The sequence below is a fragment of the Barbus barbus genome, assembly GCF_936440315.1.
Source record: "Barbus barbus genome assembly, chromosome: 48".
Taxonomy (NCBI): Eukaryota; Metazoa; Chordata; class Actinopteri; order Cypriniformes; family Cyprinidae; genus Barbus; species Barbus barbus.
The window spans coordinates 7903196-7920948 of record NC_136726.1 but is presented as its reverse complement, the minus strand read 5'-3'; the positions used below and the strand labels follow the sequence as shown (position 1 = coordinate 7920948).

The 17753-nt window shown below is 39.4% G+C and overlaps 1 protein-coding gene across 1 annotated transcript; it reads left to right on the top strand.

The window, feature by feature from the left end:
• Positions 1-4840: 4840 nt before the first annotated feature.
• On the top strand, positions 4841-17521 carry LOC306866371 (inhibitory synaptic factor 1-like; the record flags this gene model as incomplete). Its single annotated transcript, XM_079411545.1, has 2 exons — positions 4841-4987; positions 16937-17521. 2 exons carry the CDS (start codon positions 4841-4843, stop codon positions 17519-17521), a joined length of 732 nt encoding a protein of 243 aa, XP_079267671.1.
• Positions 17522-17753: the final 232 nt, after the last annotated feature.

Sequence of the window (17753 nt, the reverse complement as noted above, 5' to 3'; positions counted from 1 at the left end):
TTTCACAGAAGCAGCATATCTTCTTGAATGAAAGACCTTGATATAACATTTCACTGAAACACTGAAGTTGCATTCAGTGAAAAGACTGTATGAAATCAGGAACTGTGTTTTTGTTTCAGTCTTTTCAGAAAGAAATGCATTTAGCTATGAGACGAACGGATTACAAAAATCTTCTGAGCTAGTATTCTGTTTCAAGGACAAGAATTCAGTTAGTAGTGAATGAAAACAAAACCATTTGCATCATCATTTTATGGAAGTGAAATAAGTTTCCTTCAACAGCTAGTACTTCGCCCTAAATGCATGCATAAATTGCCACACATGCAATTAGGATTGCATTAGCTTTCTGCAAATCTCAAAAGCTCAGCATTTAGTCCTCAGTTCCAACTTTTAATAAAATGGAGCACTTCAATACATTTTTAGTGCCTGTGAACATGCTTCCATGGAAAGTGTCAAGCATCTAAACAACAACTGCTAAACAACTAGGAATATTTTCTAAAGCAAATGTGAGTAGTGTTTGAACATGCAAATTCTGCACGCCACAGTGTGTTGCTTTGTGGTTGCTAAGGCGTTTTGAGTGTTACATTGCATTGTTTTGTGGTTGCTAGTGTTTTGAGTGTTACATTGCATTGATTTGTGGTTACTAGGGTGTTCTTAGCGTTACATTGCATTGCTTTGCAGTTGCTAGGGTGTTTGCGTGTTACATTGCATTCCTTTGTGGTTGCTAGGGTGTTTTGAGTGTTTTATTGTGTTGCTTTGTGATTGCTAGGGTGTTATGAATATGAGCATTATATTACATTATTTTGTGATTGTTAGGATGTTCCGACTTCTGAGCATTTCATTGCATTGCTTTGAGGTTGCTAGGGTGTTTTGAGTGTTTTATATTTGCTTTGCAATTGCTAGGGTGTTTTGAGTGTTACATTGCATTGCTTTAAGGTTGCTAGGGTGTTTTGAGTGTTACATTGCATTGCTTTGTGGTTGCTAGGGTGTTTTGAGCATTACATTGCATTGCTTTGTGATTGCTAGGGTGCTTTGAGTGTTACATTACATTGCTTTGTGATTGCTAGGGTGTTTTGAGCATTACATTGCATTGCTTTGTGATTGCTAGGTTGTTTTGAGTGTTTTATTGTGTTGCTTTGCGATTGTTAAGGTGTTCTGAGCGTTACATTATGTTGATTTGCAATTGCTAAGGTGTTTTGAGTGTTACATTGCATTGCTTTGCAGTTGCTAGGATGTTTTAGCTGTTTTGTTGTGTTGCTTTGAGATTGCTAGGGTGTTTCGAGTATTTTATTGTGTTGCTTTGCAGTTGCTAGGGTGTTTTGAGTGTTACATTGCATTGCTTTGTGGCTGCTAGGGTGTTTTGAGTTGTTTTCATTGCATTGCAATGAGTTGTTAGAGTGGTTGCCATGCACTGCTAGAGTGTTTAGGTCAGGGCTATTCAATTAGCTTCATTTGAGGGCCATAAAAAAAATCTTGTTTATTTTAAGGACATTTTTTTAAAGAATAATTGTAAAAATATATATTTTTTGAAGGTACAAAGTCAAATCACAAAATAACAACAACACTAGAATCAAGCAACAAGGCATTCAATTTGATCAGTTATATATTCATAATGAATATAACTAGCACATTGCAACATCTATACTAGTCCACGTTCAGCTAAGTAACATTCAAAAATCAAATAAAACAAACCAATAAAACTGATGAACACAGAAACTAGCCTCATTATGAAACCGATTTTTAAAAGAATGTCAATTTATCTATAGTCTCTTAAGGCTGGAATACACTACACGATTCTTGCCCCCATTTTCCACAGATTTACAGTCTGGAGACGTTGATGCTAGTTAGCAAAGATCAGAGCCAATCTGTAGATTTGAGTAGACAGAAAATCGATTAACTTAACTTAAAGGAACACTCCACTTCTTTTGGAAATAGGCTCATTTTACATTTCCCCTAGAGTTAAACAGTTGAGTTTTACCGTTTTTGAATCCATTCAGCCGATCTCTGGGTCTGGCGTTAGCACTTTTAGCTTAGCTTAGCATAGATCATTGAATCGGATTAGACCATTAGCATCTCGCTCAAAAATGACCAAAGAGTTTCGATAATTTTCCTATTTAAAGTTTGACTCTTCTGTAGTTACATCATGTACTAAGACCGACGGAAAATGACATTTTTTTCGAAAATCTTTTTTTTTTTTTTCATCTTACCTATAATGCCTGATAAAGCAGCATTTATGAGCGCGGGCGGTGCTGCATTGTGTTCTGGAAACCGCTATATTAAGCTGCTCCTAAAGCACTACCTCATGGCAGAGAATGAATTTGCATTTCCAATAAGGCTTTCTTCTATGGTCAGATCAATGCAAATATCGAGCATTGTCTTTAAGCAACAAACACATAGTGTTGTAAATGAGAAAGAAGTTAATGTGCCTTCTAAAAATCTAAACAATTAGACAGTAATATTTATTTGTTTTCATTTAATATACTAATTTATATACTTGATTTATCCCTTTTCATAAAAATGGTCTAAGGCTGAAATGCTGTTGAATAAGATTTTTGTTTTTGTGAAAACCTGTATCTGAACTGTAAATCATGTCATTTTATGACTTTATGTCATTTTATGTTACCATAGACATTGTCCAACTCCGCTCATACTGTTCATTTTACTTGTGCAGCTCTTAAAATGGGTCATAAATCTGCAGATAGCTTGTAAATAGTGAAATCAAATTCCTTTCTTCATATTTGTTGATATTTGTGTATTGAAAATATTTTTGATTGACGATTAGACTCCTGATATTCTATATTTAATTTTAATTTTTAATTTTTTTTTTTGGGCTAGTTATTATTTTTCGGGCTACCAAAATCTACCTGCCCGAAGGGCTACCAGAGATTTTGAAATTCAGATCTATCCTTTCAATTATTTTGGCATGTTTGACCATCTGCAAGGATAAAATTGTCCAAATGCTCCAAAAGTAAAAGCACACCTTCCCTAGCAAGTCTGACTATTTGAGGCATCTTTAATATTCACAGCACAAATGGTCATGTTACCTTTCCTCAATACTTTCATCTCAAATTGTATCTGTTATTCTAGATGACTGTTCGGCACCATATGCCTGAATACACTTTTCAAACAACTGCTTGTTTTGTGTTAAACACTGTTGTTTTTTCCCCAATATTTCTCGTTCCCACCAGAGACACCTAAGAAATAATGAGGGCCTTTGTTTGGGACAAGCCTCGCAGGATGTTTTGAAGAACCATTATAGAAAGGTAAATTAGAATTTCAAACTTGCTGACACAGTCCCCTGGTCGATGCGTGATTTGAAGAGAGCAACAGGAAAATGAATACAGGAGGCTGAAGCATCTCTTGCACATAATTATGGTTAGGACGAGCGGTTTCCTGATGTACTTGCATCTGTCTACTATTCATTACTGATCTAAATGGGATAATCTGGTCCGCTTCTATTGCTGCAGAGCCGTCGCATTCACGATTCACGAGCCTGCACTGCAACACTGAATTGAATTAATTTGGTTCCCCAACTGAGGTGGCAAGTGGTTGAAAAGATCTGAGCAGAGAGCGAGCTTGGAAGTCTACATGAATTGATGCGTTTGTCGGAAGTAGGATGGAAGTGACAGGACAAGGGTGAGTGGGACTAAAGGGTAGTGTGTGTGTACGGTAGCAAGTATGAAAGAGGAGGGAAGAGTTATGGAAGAGAGATCATAGAGAACGAATGCGAGTGTTTGAGGGTGAGTGAATGAGGGAGAGAGAGAGGGAAGGGGGAGGTTTCCTAAGTGCTTGAGCATCAGTGACTGATAGAGGACAACATTGCAAGAGAGGTGTTAAGCATGCATCCGTCTCTAGTGTTATCTGAGCGTGCTCAGATGGGGTAGGAGATATGCTGCACGGTACGAGGGCACAGTGGGAAAAGCCTGGCAACTCTGCGGAAGCTTTTTATAGACATATGGAGCAGCAATAAGTCCAAACGGCATCAATTCTGGACCAAAGCCACAAAAGCCAAGAGAAGACAAGCTATACTGAAATTCTGGTGTGGGTTAGCTGAACTGGATGTCCGGAACTCTCTTTGTCTCGGGGAATGGTTCTTCATAGCAGTATCTGTCAGGATTGCCTCGGAGAGGAGCAATTTTTAGCTCGTCCTCCCAGGTGTCACAACGGATGTGTTCTTTTTCTGCCAGCTCGATTAGCAATGTGACTTTTTCTTACTATTCTCAGTGCACTTTTTGGATACATATATTCTTCACATCAAATTCTGATGGCTCCTGCTCTGAAGGCTTTCTCATCATTGGAAAACACACTGAATGGTATACGTTTTTGAAAAAGTGGAGTTGCAACAGAGGATGCACATGTAGATGTGGAGAACCGGTAAAAAGATTGACAGATGTCCCACATAAGCTGGTAGACTGACTTTCGGTATGTCACAAACCTCTCAAAATAGAAGCTCAAAATTGTGTTTTATTTATTTATTTGCTGGCTGCCTTGAGAACAAAGCTTCTTTCATGCCAAAAATGATACCATTTGATTTAATTTTAACATCATATGGAAAAGATCAAAGCTTTGCAGAGAACTGTTTGTGTCAGTGCTGAAACTTTTCCAATTTTCTTGATGCCCTCTTTCTTTTTGAAAGTTTTTCTTTTGAATTTTCTGAGAGATACTAGATGTTCCTGGACTGATTTCAAAGTTTCCCAACATCAGCAAAAAACTATGCTAAGATGTTTGGACCAGAGAATGGGTCTTTCATTCAGATAGGGCCAAACAACACTGTGGGGGGCTTCAGACATGAAGCCCAGTGTCCTGTCCCCTCCTGGCTGCTGCTATCGTCCCCATGTGAAGGATGTTTCACAGCACAGTGCTAGGACCATTTGAACCGAGCCAGAGCCCTGACCGGAGAGCAGAGATCCGCAGGCACATTAAGATGGTCATGGAACAGCTGGAGGAAGTTCTTGCTGAGCTCAAGGACGTGGCAAAAGAGCTCCGGGAGGTAAAACACACATTACAGGCCTGCTTTGAAGGTTAAATGAGTGATTTGTTAAAAGGCACTGTCTGATGGGGTGATTTAGTAAGAGAAAGGTTGTGGGCTTTTACCCAAAGATGACCAATCCTGCTAATGGAGGGCCAGTGTAGCTGCACAAACATGTCAGAGCAATGCCCACAAGGCTATCAGCTCCAACAAGACAAACCTTTTTTTAAGTTCAAGGGTACAAGCTACCACCTTAGTGCTCTTAAACAAGGCACTGATTCCTACACTGTGCCGGGTAAGACCCGAAATATACTCAAGTATGTAAGTACGCATGACTGATTTCACACATTGTTGCGTTCCAAAATTTGTTGAAAGCAATTCGTAGCACAACGCAAGTTTATATTTACATTCTCAAAGTTGCTGAACCATTTTAAAAATGACACCCAAAGTCACCTAAACAACACACCCTCTTGGTAACTCTATCAGCCCCTTGTGTACTGTTTTTTTTTTTCTCCCATTTTATTAACCCAGAAATTTTGCAATCTTCCAATGCACTGATAAGCATTTGCCTTTATGTTTGCATACTTTCACAGAGTTTGTTATTGGCCTAAACACAACTACTGACTGACTACCTAAATATACATAAACCAATAGACACATACACAGTGGGCACAATTCTCAAACATACACAAGGTCACAAACACATTCATGCCCCTATGATGCGTCCAACTAGGGGCTGTTGACTGGACAGCTTGTCACCCAAACAGCAACCAACAGATAGATTAACAAGGAGAAAGACTTGCAGGATGACACCCCCCACATACGGTGTGACACCCCCATACAAGCAAGATGTCATCTGTGATGCCTAATTATCACCCAGCGAATCAGACAATGGGAGCACAACTGATTTCCTCATCTTCTCACCTGTCAACGTCTCATCTCTTTTGCGGTTATCTCCCCTTGTGCTGGGCGACTGCTTTCAGCGTTATGTGAGAGGACATCTCCTTAATTAATCTCTTTCCTCGGGTGGATATCTATCTGCCTCATTACTGTCACTGAGGCTATGAGTGTCCCAGACTGGCATTTGTCTCATCATCTCAGTCACAGCTCCGCTGGATTTGTCTCATTTGTCTCCTTGGCCAAGTTCAGGCATCACCGGTAGCTCTGCCACTCTTGCCTGAGTTAACACCTCCATCTGTCACTCACACCTTGCAGCAGAGCCTTATTGTTACTACTGACATCTTGTTATGGTTATTAGTTTTGCCACACGCTCATCTGTCTTTCAGCTGTCTCTTATTCCATGGATAACAGCCAAACATTTTTCACGATTCTGAATTCTTTGCTGCCAAGTGTAACCAGTACACTGCTCACTTACAGACCCCACGCACACAGAATTATGATGTCTAAAGTTCCTTTTGTGTTCGTGTAATTCAATAATTTGGCTAATTTGATCATGCTGTCACCTAGCAATTAAAGTTAGTACTTTAAGCTCCATTTAACACATTTTAATTATGTTTAAATCAGTTCCGTAGAATACTGATTTCCCGCCAAAAACAGCACATGCACAGATCCAATATGGGCCTTCTTTATATTCTGTTGTATAAAATGAAATACATCAACAATTCAACTATTTTAACCAGACAGACTTTTGTTTTCATTATTTACAGTACAGTGGTGTAAACAACATTATCAGGAAGGTAATGTTGATGTTTTTGAAAATGTTAGTAGTAAGTTGCCAAGCTACACTTTAAAAAAAAAAAGTTTTGCTAGTAATTTTTGTAGTGCTGCTTTTTCAAAAGTGCTTGAGTACGAAAGTAGCTTACACACTAATGTTGGGCGATATGCTTAATTGTCATATCGCCCTATCGTCAGCCTGTGAGATCACCGATACACAATATTATCCTGCTAATTTATTTAATTATTTACTCATTGCCGGAAAGTGAACCAACTCCAGCGTAAGGCTAAAAGCAGCCGTTTTTAGTATGACTGAATTTGTATTTAACATGATAACAATTTAATAGAAACATTGTAAGTAATTATAATGCTTACATTTCCTCAGTTATTCAAACAGCAGCTACTAAATGAGCAAAGAACATTTACATTACCAAAGAACATCATCGCTGACTTCAATCTAGCAAGAGTCCATGCACTTTAAAAACACTCTGTTATAATCAGTGAAGCTATCTACACTGTATGATGAATAAATCTGTTATACTTACATCGCACATACATCTGCACTTTGTTGTTTATTCACGAGAGAGCTGAATTTAGTCAGCGAGTGCGTGCAATGAAGAGCAAAACTTGCTGTTTCAGAGATGACTCATCTGAACACCTCTGATTGGCCATTGCGTTCATAAATTCAACGGAATTGTATGTGATTGGTTACAACGCGCAACGCTGTAAAAACGCGGGAAAAGAAATATGATGGAACAATAAGCCCTTATATTAATTAGATAGTATTACTAGCATGATATTAATAATAAATATAATAATAATAATCGTCTTGCTATCATCAGTGTCATCAGCCACAGGCGATATATCTGACTAATACACATACTATCGTCTATAGGCACACCCCTATTACACACTACTTTAAAATCCATTTAAAGTACTTAAGAGGTTACTTCATTTTAATTTATGCATTTTGATAACTGCTAATCAATATAAACTGAACAAACTGTATAAAACATAGTCTACACTAATATGACGAGTCAAAAAAAAATAAAAATGCTACCGTCACACTAAATAATATAGTAAATTGAGCTAAGTTAGAAGAACTTTATTTCGTCAGAATGCATGGCTACTAGTAACACATTTTTCCACATGCACAGTTAACTAGCTAAACCGCTCTTCTGGTTAACAGCGTTCTTGTAACTCAATTAGTACCACATGCTGCTAGCAAAACCAAGGCAACAGTAGCTTATATAACATATAACTTGAATGCCATGTAAATCGCTTTGGATTAAAACGTCTGTCTAATGCATAAATATATGTAGATAGATATGATAATGCATATGGAGATTATTTTCAGAGCAAATATATGGGGAAGGCAGCAATAGATGATGAAAAATGTATGAGGTTAGAATCTGTTTTTGAATCTAATGGTTTCTATCAGATGTTTTGGAGTCTCCAGGTAAAAATCAATCGCTTAAGAATCCCAATGGTGGTGATGGGTCTGTTTCTTACTGCTTTCAAATCAGGCTTCCTCTCGCAAAAGTTTAAATTGGGTAAATGCTTGTTCTGACTCACACTCTGTTTAAAAGCCTTCTGGGAAGGTTTGGCAATTATCCGACTCTAAGACCGGGGGTTCTGCAGGTAAGATGACTGAGACAAATCGGATAAAAAAAAAAATGGTATGGGTTGTAACTTTTAGAATGGCATGGGATTTGTTGCACCAGCTACTTAATTAGATTTAAATAGGGGATCCAAGCAATCCTCCAAATGGACTTTTTGTCTTTTGTTTTGCTTTTGGTCCTGAAAGTTCTGAAACATAACTTTTTAAAACTTATGTATTTTGTAAAAAATCTGTTAAATTGTTTTAGTTCAGAATAGGAATGAATAGATATTTTTAAAAGATTTTGTGTTATAAATTATGTATATTCAGTAGATGCTAGTCATGGTTAGAAAATGGTGTTTTATTTTACATGAAGAGGGTCACCTCATGGGAGCTGCCATTTTGAGATCACGTGACCAACAAGTATTTGGCTCACTTTATATTTGTAACCCCCCAATTATTGACCACTTTCACCCACGGAAATCAATTAATCATGGCTTAATGCGCATAATGCCTTAAAAAAATTTCATTAGTAACTGAAAAAAAATTGCATAATTCTTTATACACACCACTAGGGTTCAGAATAAAAATATATATATTGAGTGAATTGGTCGTCAATTGGCCAAAAACATTTTTTAGTTCATTCTAATAATGCCAGAGATAGTGGTATGGTTCAGCACAAATATCAAATCACAAATAATAATATAAATATGTGATCTTTTTCGCATGAGCCGCACATGATAACAATGGTTTCAATTCTACTCCACATCTCTGCAAGTGCTGTGAGTTTGAGTCAGTTATAATGTGCATTTAAAAATGCAATATCTGCCTAACAACTTCCCAAATTTGTAATAAGAATGGTTTATAAATCTGCTGTCGACAAAAGATAAATATTTCAAAAGAGAAGCTTCCCTGTGGTTTTCCACCAAAAAAAGCTCTATATGTTCAAAAGCAAAGAAAAAATACATAAATATTAGTATTGTAATTGTAATGTTGTATAGTTTCTATGCATTCGGCAGCCACTTTTATCTAAGTAAACTTTATGCATCATGCATACCATCATTCAAACCCATGCCCATGGTGCTGCTCAGTTTTGCAAAGGTTAATTTAGAAATGTAATAGGTTACAGATTACAAGTTACCCTTTTTAAAATGTAGGCCTAATCGGTAGTGTTTTTTATTTCAATTATTTTATTAAAGTAATGTAACTGATTGTCAGAGAGTAACCACAGTCACTGCAGTCTCCACCAACGACACTCACCAGATCCCAATCCCCTGATTTCTGATCACCGCCACCAGTCAGCACTAATCAGCAGCACTATATCCCTGCACTCCTCCCGTTCACTCACTGTCTGGTCTCAAACATTCCATGTTGATTAATATGACCCACTTACCTTTTGTCTACTTACCAGTTGCTCCAGTGTTCCTATCCCTGTTCTCCACCGCTCCAGTTCTCCACCGTCTCCACTGTTACCTCCGGATCCCCTGGAAAAGGAAAAAGGACATTCACACTCAGATAAGCCCCTAGAGACATTCCCATCCCCCGCCTGCTTACCTGGACATTCTGCTCATCTCATTCCCCTCTGCTACTACTCAATAAACCTGTTGATTGTATTGCACTTACCTCTGTGTCCAGTGTCTATCTGCCGACAGAAGACCAGACCAGAACCAACGACCGGAGATGGAGTTCCCAAACCCCGCCACTGCGGATCTCCTCAAAGAGCTGGTCAGCGCTCTTCGAACAGACTCGTTGCAGTTGACAGATTCTCCAAAGCCTGCAAGTTAATTCCCCTCCAGGGTTTACCCACAGCCCTCAAAACAGCAGAGGCCCTCTTCCATAATCTCTTCTGCACCTTCGGCATCCCGGAAGATGTCGTCTCCGACCGTGGGCCACAGTTTGTCTCCCATGCCTGGAAGGCATTCTTCAAACTCCTCAACGGCCAGACTGAGCGGAATATTCAGGAGATTGGGAGATATCTCCGGACCTACTGTCATGACAACCAGCACAGCTGGAATCGCTACCTCCCATGGGCCGAGCATGCACAAAATTCCCTCAAGCAAACCACCACCAACCTCACCCCTTTCCAGTGCATACTCGGCTACCAGCCCCCTCTGTTTCCCTGGACAGAAGAGCCCTCCGACATTCCAGCTGTCGACCACTTGTTCCGAGCGAGCGAGAGAGTTTGGGACTCAGCTCATGACCAACTCCAGCAGGCAGTGCAGAGACACAAGACCTATGCAGATGCCCATCGGTCTGCCACCCCCGTCTATCATCCTGGAGATAAGGTCTGGCTCTCCACCCGGGATCTGCATCTCTGCCTGCCCTGCCGGAAGCTGAGTCCCCACTATATCGGTCCCTTTACCATCGAGAGGCAGATCAATGAGGTCACCTACCTTCTCCAAGTCCCTGCACGGTATCGTATCCATCCAGCATTCCATGTCTCACTCCTCAAGCCTGTCTCTCCCTCTGTCACAGAACCTGACGAGCCTGCAGTACCTCCTCCTCCCGAGATCATCGAAGAGCCCCTAGTCTACAGGGTGCAGGACATGTTGGATTCTTGGCGACGAGGTGGTCGCCTAGAATATCTTATTGACTGGGAGGGATACGGGCCGGAGGAAAGATCCTGGGTGGCCCGGGATGATGTGCTGGATCCCTCTCTTCTGGCCTAGTTTCACCAGAACCACCCTGACCGCCCCGCACCCAGAGGCTGTGGCCGACCCGTCGCCGTAATAGGGCGTCAGGAGCCGCCCCTGGAGGAGGGGGTACTGTCAGAGAGTCACCACAGGCACCACCAACGACACTCACCAGATACCAATCCCCTGATTTCTGATCACCGCCACCAGTCAGCACTAATCAGCAGCACTATATCCCTGCACTCCTCCCGTTCACTCACTGTCTGGTCTCAAACATTCCATGTTGACTAACCTGACCCACTTACCTTTTGTCTACTTACCAGTTGCTCCAGTGTTCCTACCCCTGTTCTCCACCATCTCCACGATCCATTGTTACCTCCAGATCCCCTGGAAAAGGAAAAAAGGACATTCACACTCAGATAAGCCCCTAGAGACATTCCCATTCACTGCCTGCTTACCTGGACATTCTGCTCATCTCATTCCCCTCTGCTACTACTCAATAAACCTGTTGATTGTATTGCACTTACCTCTGTGTCCTGTGTCTATCTGCTGACACTGATTACATTTGATTACTTTTTGATTACTCTTCAAAATTTCTAACGAATATTTTAAAATGCTAAACATTTTCAAACATTTAAACCAGACAGGGTTAACCTTACAGTAGTACTCTAATTACTGTCAGACTTTCAAAATCCTTCATCACTTGAATTAAGATTATAATAATTTAATTTTAATGCACAGCCACCATAAACTCTCAGACAGGTTGTAGCCTAAGGGCCAAATTTACTAAACAGGGCAAATCAGCATTGGAGCACAATTCCATAAAAGTGCCGATGGGAGGAGAAAATTAAGACATGCTTTATCCAGTAATTTGACGAGCGCAAACATTAGTAAACTGCATTGCATGATTTATTTAAAGGTGCCATAGAATGCATTGATACAATATTTTAAATTGTTCTCTGATATCTACATAGATGGTATGTGGCTTAGGTAAGGGTAAAATATCTCCAGAAATGGTTTTACATGTCCATTTAAAACCCTAGCATTTGTCCCTAGAATGAAATGGTCTGTTAAAACCTGTTATGATTCGCCTATTTTTCAGTGGTCTTTTGCATTCACGATATTTACATAAGAAGGAGGAAACAATGGTGTTTGAGGCTCACGGTATGTCATTTCCATGTACAGAACTGTTATTATTCAACTATGCCAAGGCAAATACAGTTTTCCATTCTATGGCACCTTTAAATACTCTCCTCCCATAAATTTTGCATCTGAAAGGGAAACTCCTACAAATACATAGTTCAGTCATGAAACTCTAGATGGCGCAGGCTGACGGGTATTAACGTAACTGATGATATTCACAGCGTTAAACAACTTGGCAGAAGCTGATGGGTTCATGTTGCATTTGCAGCCAATGAGCTTGCTACTTTACATTTAAATGGCTGGTTAGCATTCACTTGAGCATTTGCAGCACGCTTTCAGAGTTCCTCTGAAACCCAGCACCTTCCCCAGCTCCACCTGTATAGATCTATGGGTTATTTTATATGCTATTTATGCAGCAGCAGTATGTCTTAAATACTCACAGCACTGTATCACCTTATGCACTGGCAGTAGCAAGTTCCCATACTTGCTTGCAGCAGCAGCAGCAGCAATAATCTACAACTACAGCAATAACCAGCAGCAGCAATTCAGCAGCAGCAGAATAGCAGATCTATTCCGCCAAGACCAAATACATTAACATCGTCATAACCATTATCATGCTAAAATCTTCCGAGAGTTGTGATGATTGAAATGCATATTCAATAAGGTCAGGCACAAAAATAACTGTGTCCATGTCTTTTTAGCGCTAATGCTTAAACAGCCTTTAAATGGCAGGGGGCAATGTGCACATCAAAAACAGGCAAAGCAACAAATTAATATTATTTACTATCCTAGCTTTTACAGAAAATTTATAATTGTTAACATTTTCATAAGTAACTGTAATTTAATTTCACATTTTTTAACTGTATCAGATTCCAGTTACATTTATTTTGTAATTAAATTACATAACGCCATTACATGCAACTTGTTACTCCCCAAAACGGGTGTTGAATACATCTTGCAGTTACCGAGCTACAGAAAAGCGTGTCACCCGCATGCATACAAGCGCACAGCAGTCAGCAAGTGCACTAACCACTTGTTATGAGCAGTGCCTCCTACAACAATCACAACACTTGGGGATTTCTATAGGTCAGCATTTCTGCTTTGCAAGGTGTGCAAGGCTCCTCAAGTCAAACCGCCCCTCACAAGGTAGCAATTGTTTCAGCTGGTCTCAATGGAGCGGCACTCTGATCTCCAATCAGTTAGCGTGTGGTTGGCAGGAATGCATTAAACATGAACTGTCTGACAGCAGCACACAGGGCACAACCCCACGAGAGATGATCTAATACCTCCTCCAGACAGGAGCCTTTCAGTGGAGTCCCAAAAATGTATCTCTGATAACTGCATGGTGCTTATCATACTTGGCAGGGCTCGAGACATAGCCTATTCGCAAATACAGTACATAATGTTTGTACAGTCCTTGCTTAAAGCTTGGCATTGTTTGTGTATTGTGTGCGCTTTCGAGCAGCAGGTGCGTTGTGAATGGCTATTTGGGCTGTTGAATGCCTGTCATTTGGCCTCTTCCTGTTTACGTTTGACTGCTCATTACCGAATCCCAACAGCCTTTGGCTCGCCGCTGAATAGCCGATGTGCTATATCATGAACGCCACATCCTGCGATTGAATACGATGAGAAAGTTTGGCAGCAACAAAGCCCTGAGCTCATCGAAATCCGAAGCAGCAAATTACAGAATATGCTGTCATTAATAACTCTGCTATTTCAATCCAAGCAGTGCTTTATCATCAAAATCCTGAGAAAAAAAAACATAACTGCGTCATAAATAACCTACTAAGCTGCTTAATATTGACAAGGAGCAACATAGTGTCTATGCAGTACAGAAATATGATTTCATTTCAAACAATATCCCATCATAAATAACCATTTATGCATGTTATACAGTAATCTGATTAAAATCTTCAGACAGACTTTATGATCTGGCAGGATCGCTACGCCTGTGCTTTGTTTTGTCTCTGATTTGTGAGCACCAGCCTTGAGACCCTGCTCAGAAAAAGAGCTGGGTAAAGCAAGAGAAGGAATATTGATAAGCGTATGGTTGAGATCTTATGTAAGATGCAGTTACTAGCTCAGCAGGAGGACAAATTCCCTTCAGCACAAACATATATTAAATATTCCAGTGCCAGTGGCTGAAATGGGGTGAGATGGAAAACATAAAGATGGAAAGGATATATATATATATATATATATATATATATATATATATATATACAGTGCCCTCCAAAAGTATTGGAACAGTAAGGCCAATTCCTTTATTTTTGCTGTAGACTGAAAACATTTGGGTTTGACATCAAAAGATGAATATATGATGAGAGATTAACATTTCATCTTTTATTTACAGGTATTTTCATCTGGATCTGATACACAACTTAGAAGATAGCACCTTTTGTTTGAACCCACCCATTTTTCATGTTACCAAAAGTATTGGATCATGTGACTGACAGGTGTGTTTTGTTGCCCTGGTGTGTCTTATTAATTGATTATTCAAACAATAAATAGCACTGAATGTCTGCGCTCAGTTTCAGATCCGTGCAGACTGCATTTATAGTTAGTTAGAGGTGTAACCAGCATGAAAACCAGAGAGGTGTCTATGGGTAAAAAAACGAGCAATTGTGAATCTGAGAGAAGATGAAAAATCAATCAAACCACTGGCAATAGCAAGAACAACCATTTGGAATCTCCTGAGGAAGAAAGAAACCACTAGTGTACCAAGTAACACATCTCAAACGGGTAGATCAAGGAAAACATCTGCAGTTGATGACAGAAACATTGTGACCGCTGTAAAGAAAGACCCTAAAACAACTGTTAGTGACATCAGCAACAACTTCCAGAGGGCAGGTGTGAAGGTATCACAATCTACTGTTCGCAGAAGACTTCATGAACAAAAGTACAGAGGTTACACCAGAAGATGCAAACCACTCATTAGCAAGAAGAATAGGAGACGAGCTTCAATTCTGGGACAAGGTTTTATGGACTGATTTTATGGACCAAAGTGATGGAAAGGCTAAAGTTTGGAGAAAGAAAGGATCTGCTCATGATCTCAAACATACAAGCTCATCTGAAACACAGTGTACACAGGTGTACATTATAGTACATATTACACAAGTAATGTAATGGCTTGGGCTTTCATCGCTTCTTCTGGGACAGGCTCATTAATCTTCATTAATGATGTAACACATGATGGCAGCAGCAAAATTAACTCAGAAGTCTACAGAAATATTTTGTCTGACAATTTACAGAAAGATGCAACCAAACTGATTGGGAGATCCTTCATCATGCAGCAAGATAATGACCCAAAACATAGTGCCAAAACAACAAAGGAGTTCATCAGGGGCAAGAAGTGGAAGGTTTTAGACTGGCCAAGTCAATCTCCAGACTTAAACCCTGTAGAGTATGCATTTTACCTGCTAAAGAAGAGACTGAAGGGAGTAACCCCCCAAAACTGAAAGAGGCTGCGGTGAAAGCCTGGAAAAGCATCACAAAAGAAGAATACAAAAGTTTGGTGATGTCAATGGGTCACAGGCTTGATGCAGTTATTGAAAGCAAAGGATTTGCAACTAAATATTAAGTCTTTTTCACTTTAATCTGTTAATTCTATCTGTTCCAATACTTTTGGTAACATGAAAAATGGGTGGGTTCAAACAAAAGGTGCTATCTTCTAAGTTGTTTATCAGATCCAGGTGAAAATACCTGTAAATAAAAGATGAAATGTTAATCTCTCATTTTATATTCATCTTTTGATGTCAAACCCAAATGTTTTCAGTCTACAGCAAAAATGAAGGAATTGCCCTTACTGTTCCAATACTTTTGGAGGGAACTGTATATATATATATATATAAATCCTTATTACTCATTTATGGTTTAAACTCAGCCATAAAACTATAGGCATTATTCAGAAAATACTGTGGAATATCTTGGTGTTTTCAACAAAACTCTGAGAAACTAGATGATAATTGGTGGCTAATTTGTATGAATTCAAATGGTTTTATTTACACGTGTTTGTACCCAATCTCACAGGAAAACATAAAGGTGTAACCTAACCTTACTCACCTAAAATTAGTAACCTAGATTACGTTGTTAACTACATTGTTCATCATAATCCTTAATCAGTAATGGATTCAAATTTGTAAGTAATTTACCCAGCTCTGTACGTGACTCATTTTTTGTTGGTTTTAACTAAATCTGACTGAGACTTTTCTAGCTCCCAGTGTGCTTTGCATGGGACTATACAGGGAGACTTAATATTGTAAGAAAGTGCAATTTTATATGTTTTTGAGCCATAAGATAAAGAAGAAACTTGTAAATATTTAATGTTCTGTTATAATGGGATTTAGAACTATTTTATATTGGTATTTTGGGGGTTTACATTATGCTGAACAGTGGAGATTGTGCTGATGTTCAGTATTGCTACATACAATAAAGTCCTGTATTTAATATTGCTTTACTTAATGACATATTACTGCTCATATGCCAGCATAGTGATCTACTTTTTCGTGTACCTCATGCCAAAATCATGTTATATAATAATAAAATAGTATACTTAGCATGCTAGTTTTCTGTTCACAGTTTTCTATTATTAGAGCAAACATTTGAGTTGATTTAAACATAGCAATTTCATGGAACTGAAAAAAAAAAGCAAAAGTGAAAATTCTGTCATCATTTACTCACCCTCATGTCATTCCAAATCTGTATGGCTTTTCTTTTTCTGGGGAAAACAAGCAGATCAGACCCAGTTGATATTGAATGAATATATTGTATGATATTGTACTAAAGAAAGAAAGTCGACCAGGTTTGAAAACACATGAGGGTGAGTAAATAATGACATAATTTTCATTTCTGGGGCAAACTACAAAAGCTTCAGATATCACGAGGGCTCAATTTTCAATTTTTTCTTTTTCTTCTCTCCAGGTTGTGGCACAAATCGACAAGTTAACATCAGATATCGACCTCGACTCAGACGATGACCTGACACTAGTGTGTTGCAGCAAGGACCGTGGTGACCTCTTGCACAATGAGACATTATCCGACAACCACTTACTGCACAACCCTCTGCTAGACACGGTCCGTAACTCAACCACATCCAAGAAACAAGAATTAGAGCTCTACCGCAGGAGCTGTGGAGACTTGCCTGCCCTCAATGGACCATTAAAGGCCTCAAACAGCCCTAAAGCCTCCTGGCTCTTTGGATCTGGAGGACGCCTCCATTACTACGACAAGACGCTCTATCACGCGTTGTGCTGTGACGATGACGATTACGACGAAGATAGAGGTGGAATGAGATCATCGAGGCTGTCGTCCACTGATTCTGTGTTTTCATCTTCACCTCTGAGGTTTCTGACGCCCATGTGTAACCGTAAAACTTACTCCAGCCCGGACTCGAAGAAAAGAGCTCTCCGTAGCTGCAGTACGCAAACCGTTTCCGATAAAAGCACACAAACTCACTTCCCATACATTCCAGCCAAGCAAAGAGCTTCAAGTGACTCCAAGAACTGAAACTTTCCGCAAGCTTCCCAAAAATGTGGATTGTTAACCCAAAGCGAAACATCTGCCATTCATTTTTCACCCTCATGCTGCTCTGAAACCATATGACATTCCTTCTTCTGTGGAATGCAGAAGGTGAATTTTTTCGATATAATAGAAGTGAAAAAGAACAGGGTATGTGGAGCTGTGAAATTTTATGTGCACATAAAAATAGTCCATATAACTAATGAATTATATTTAACAT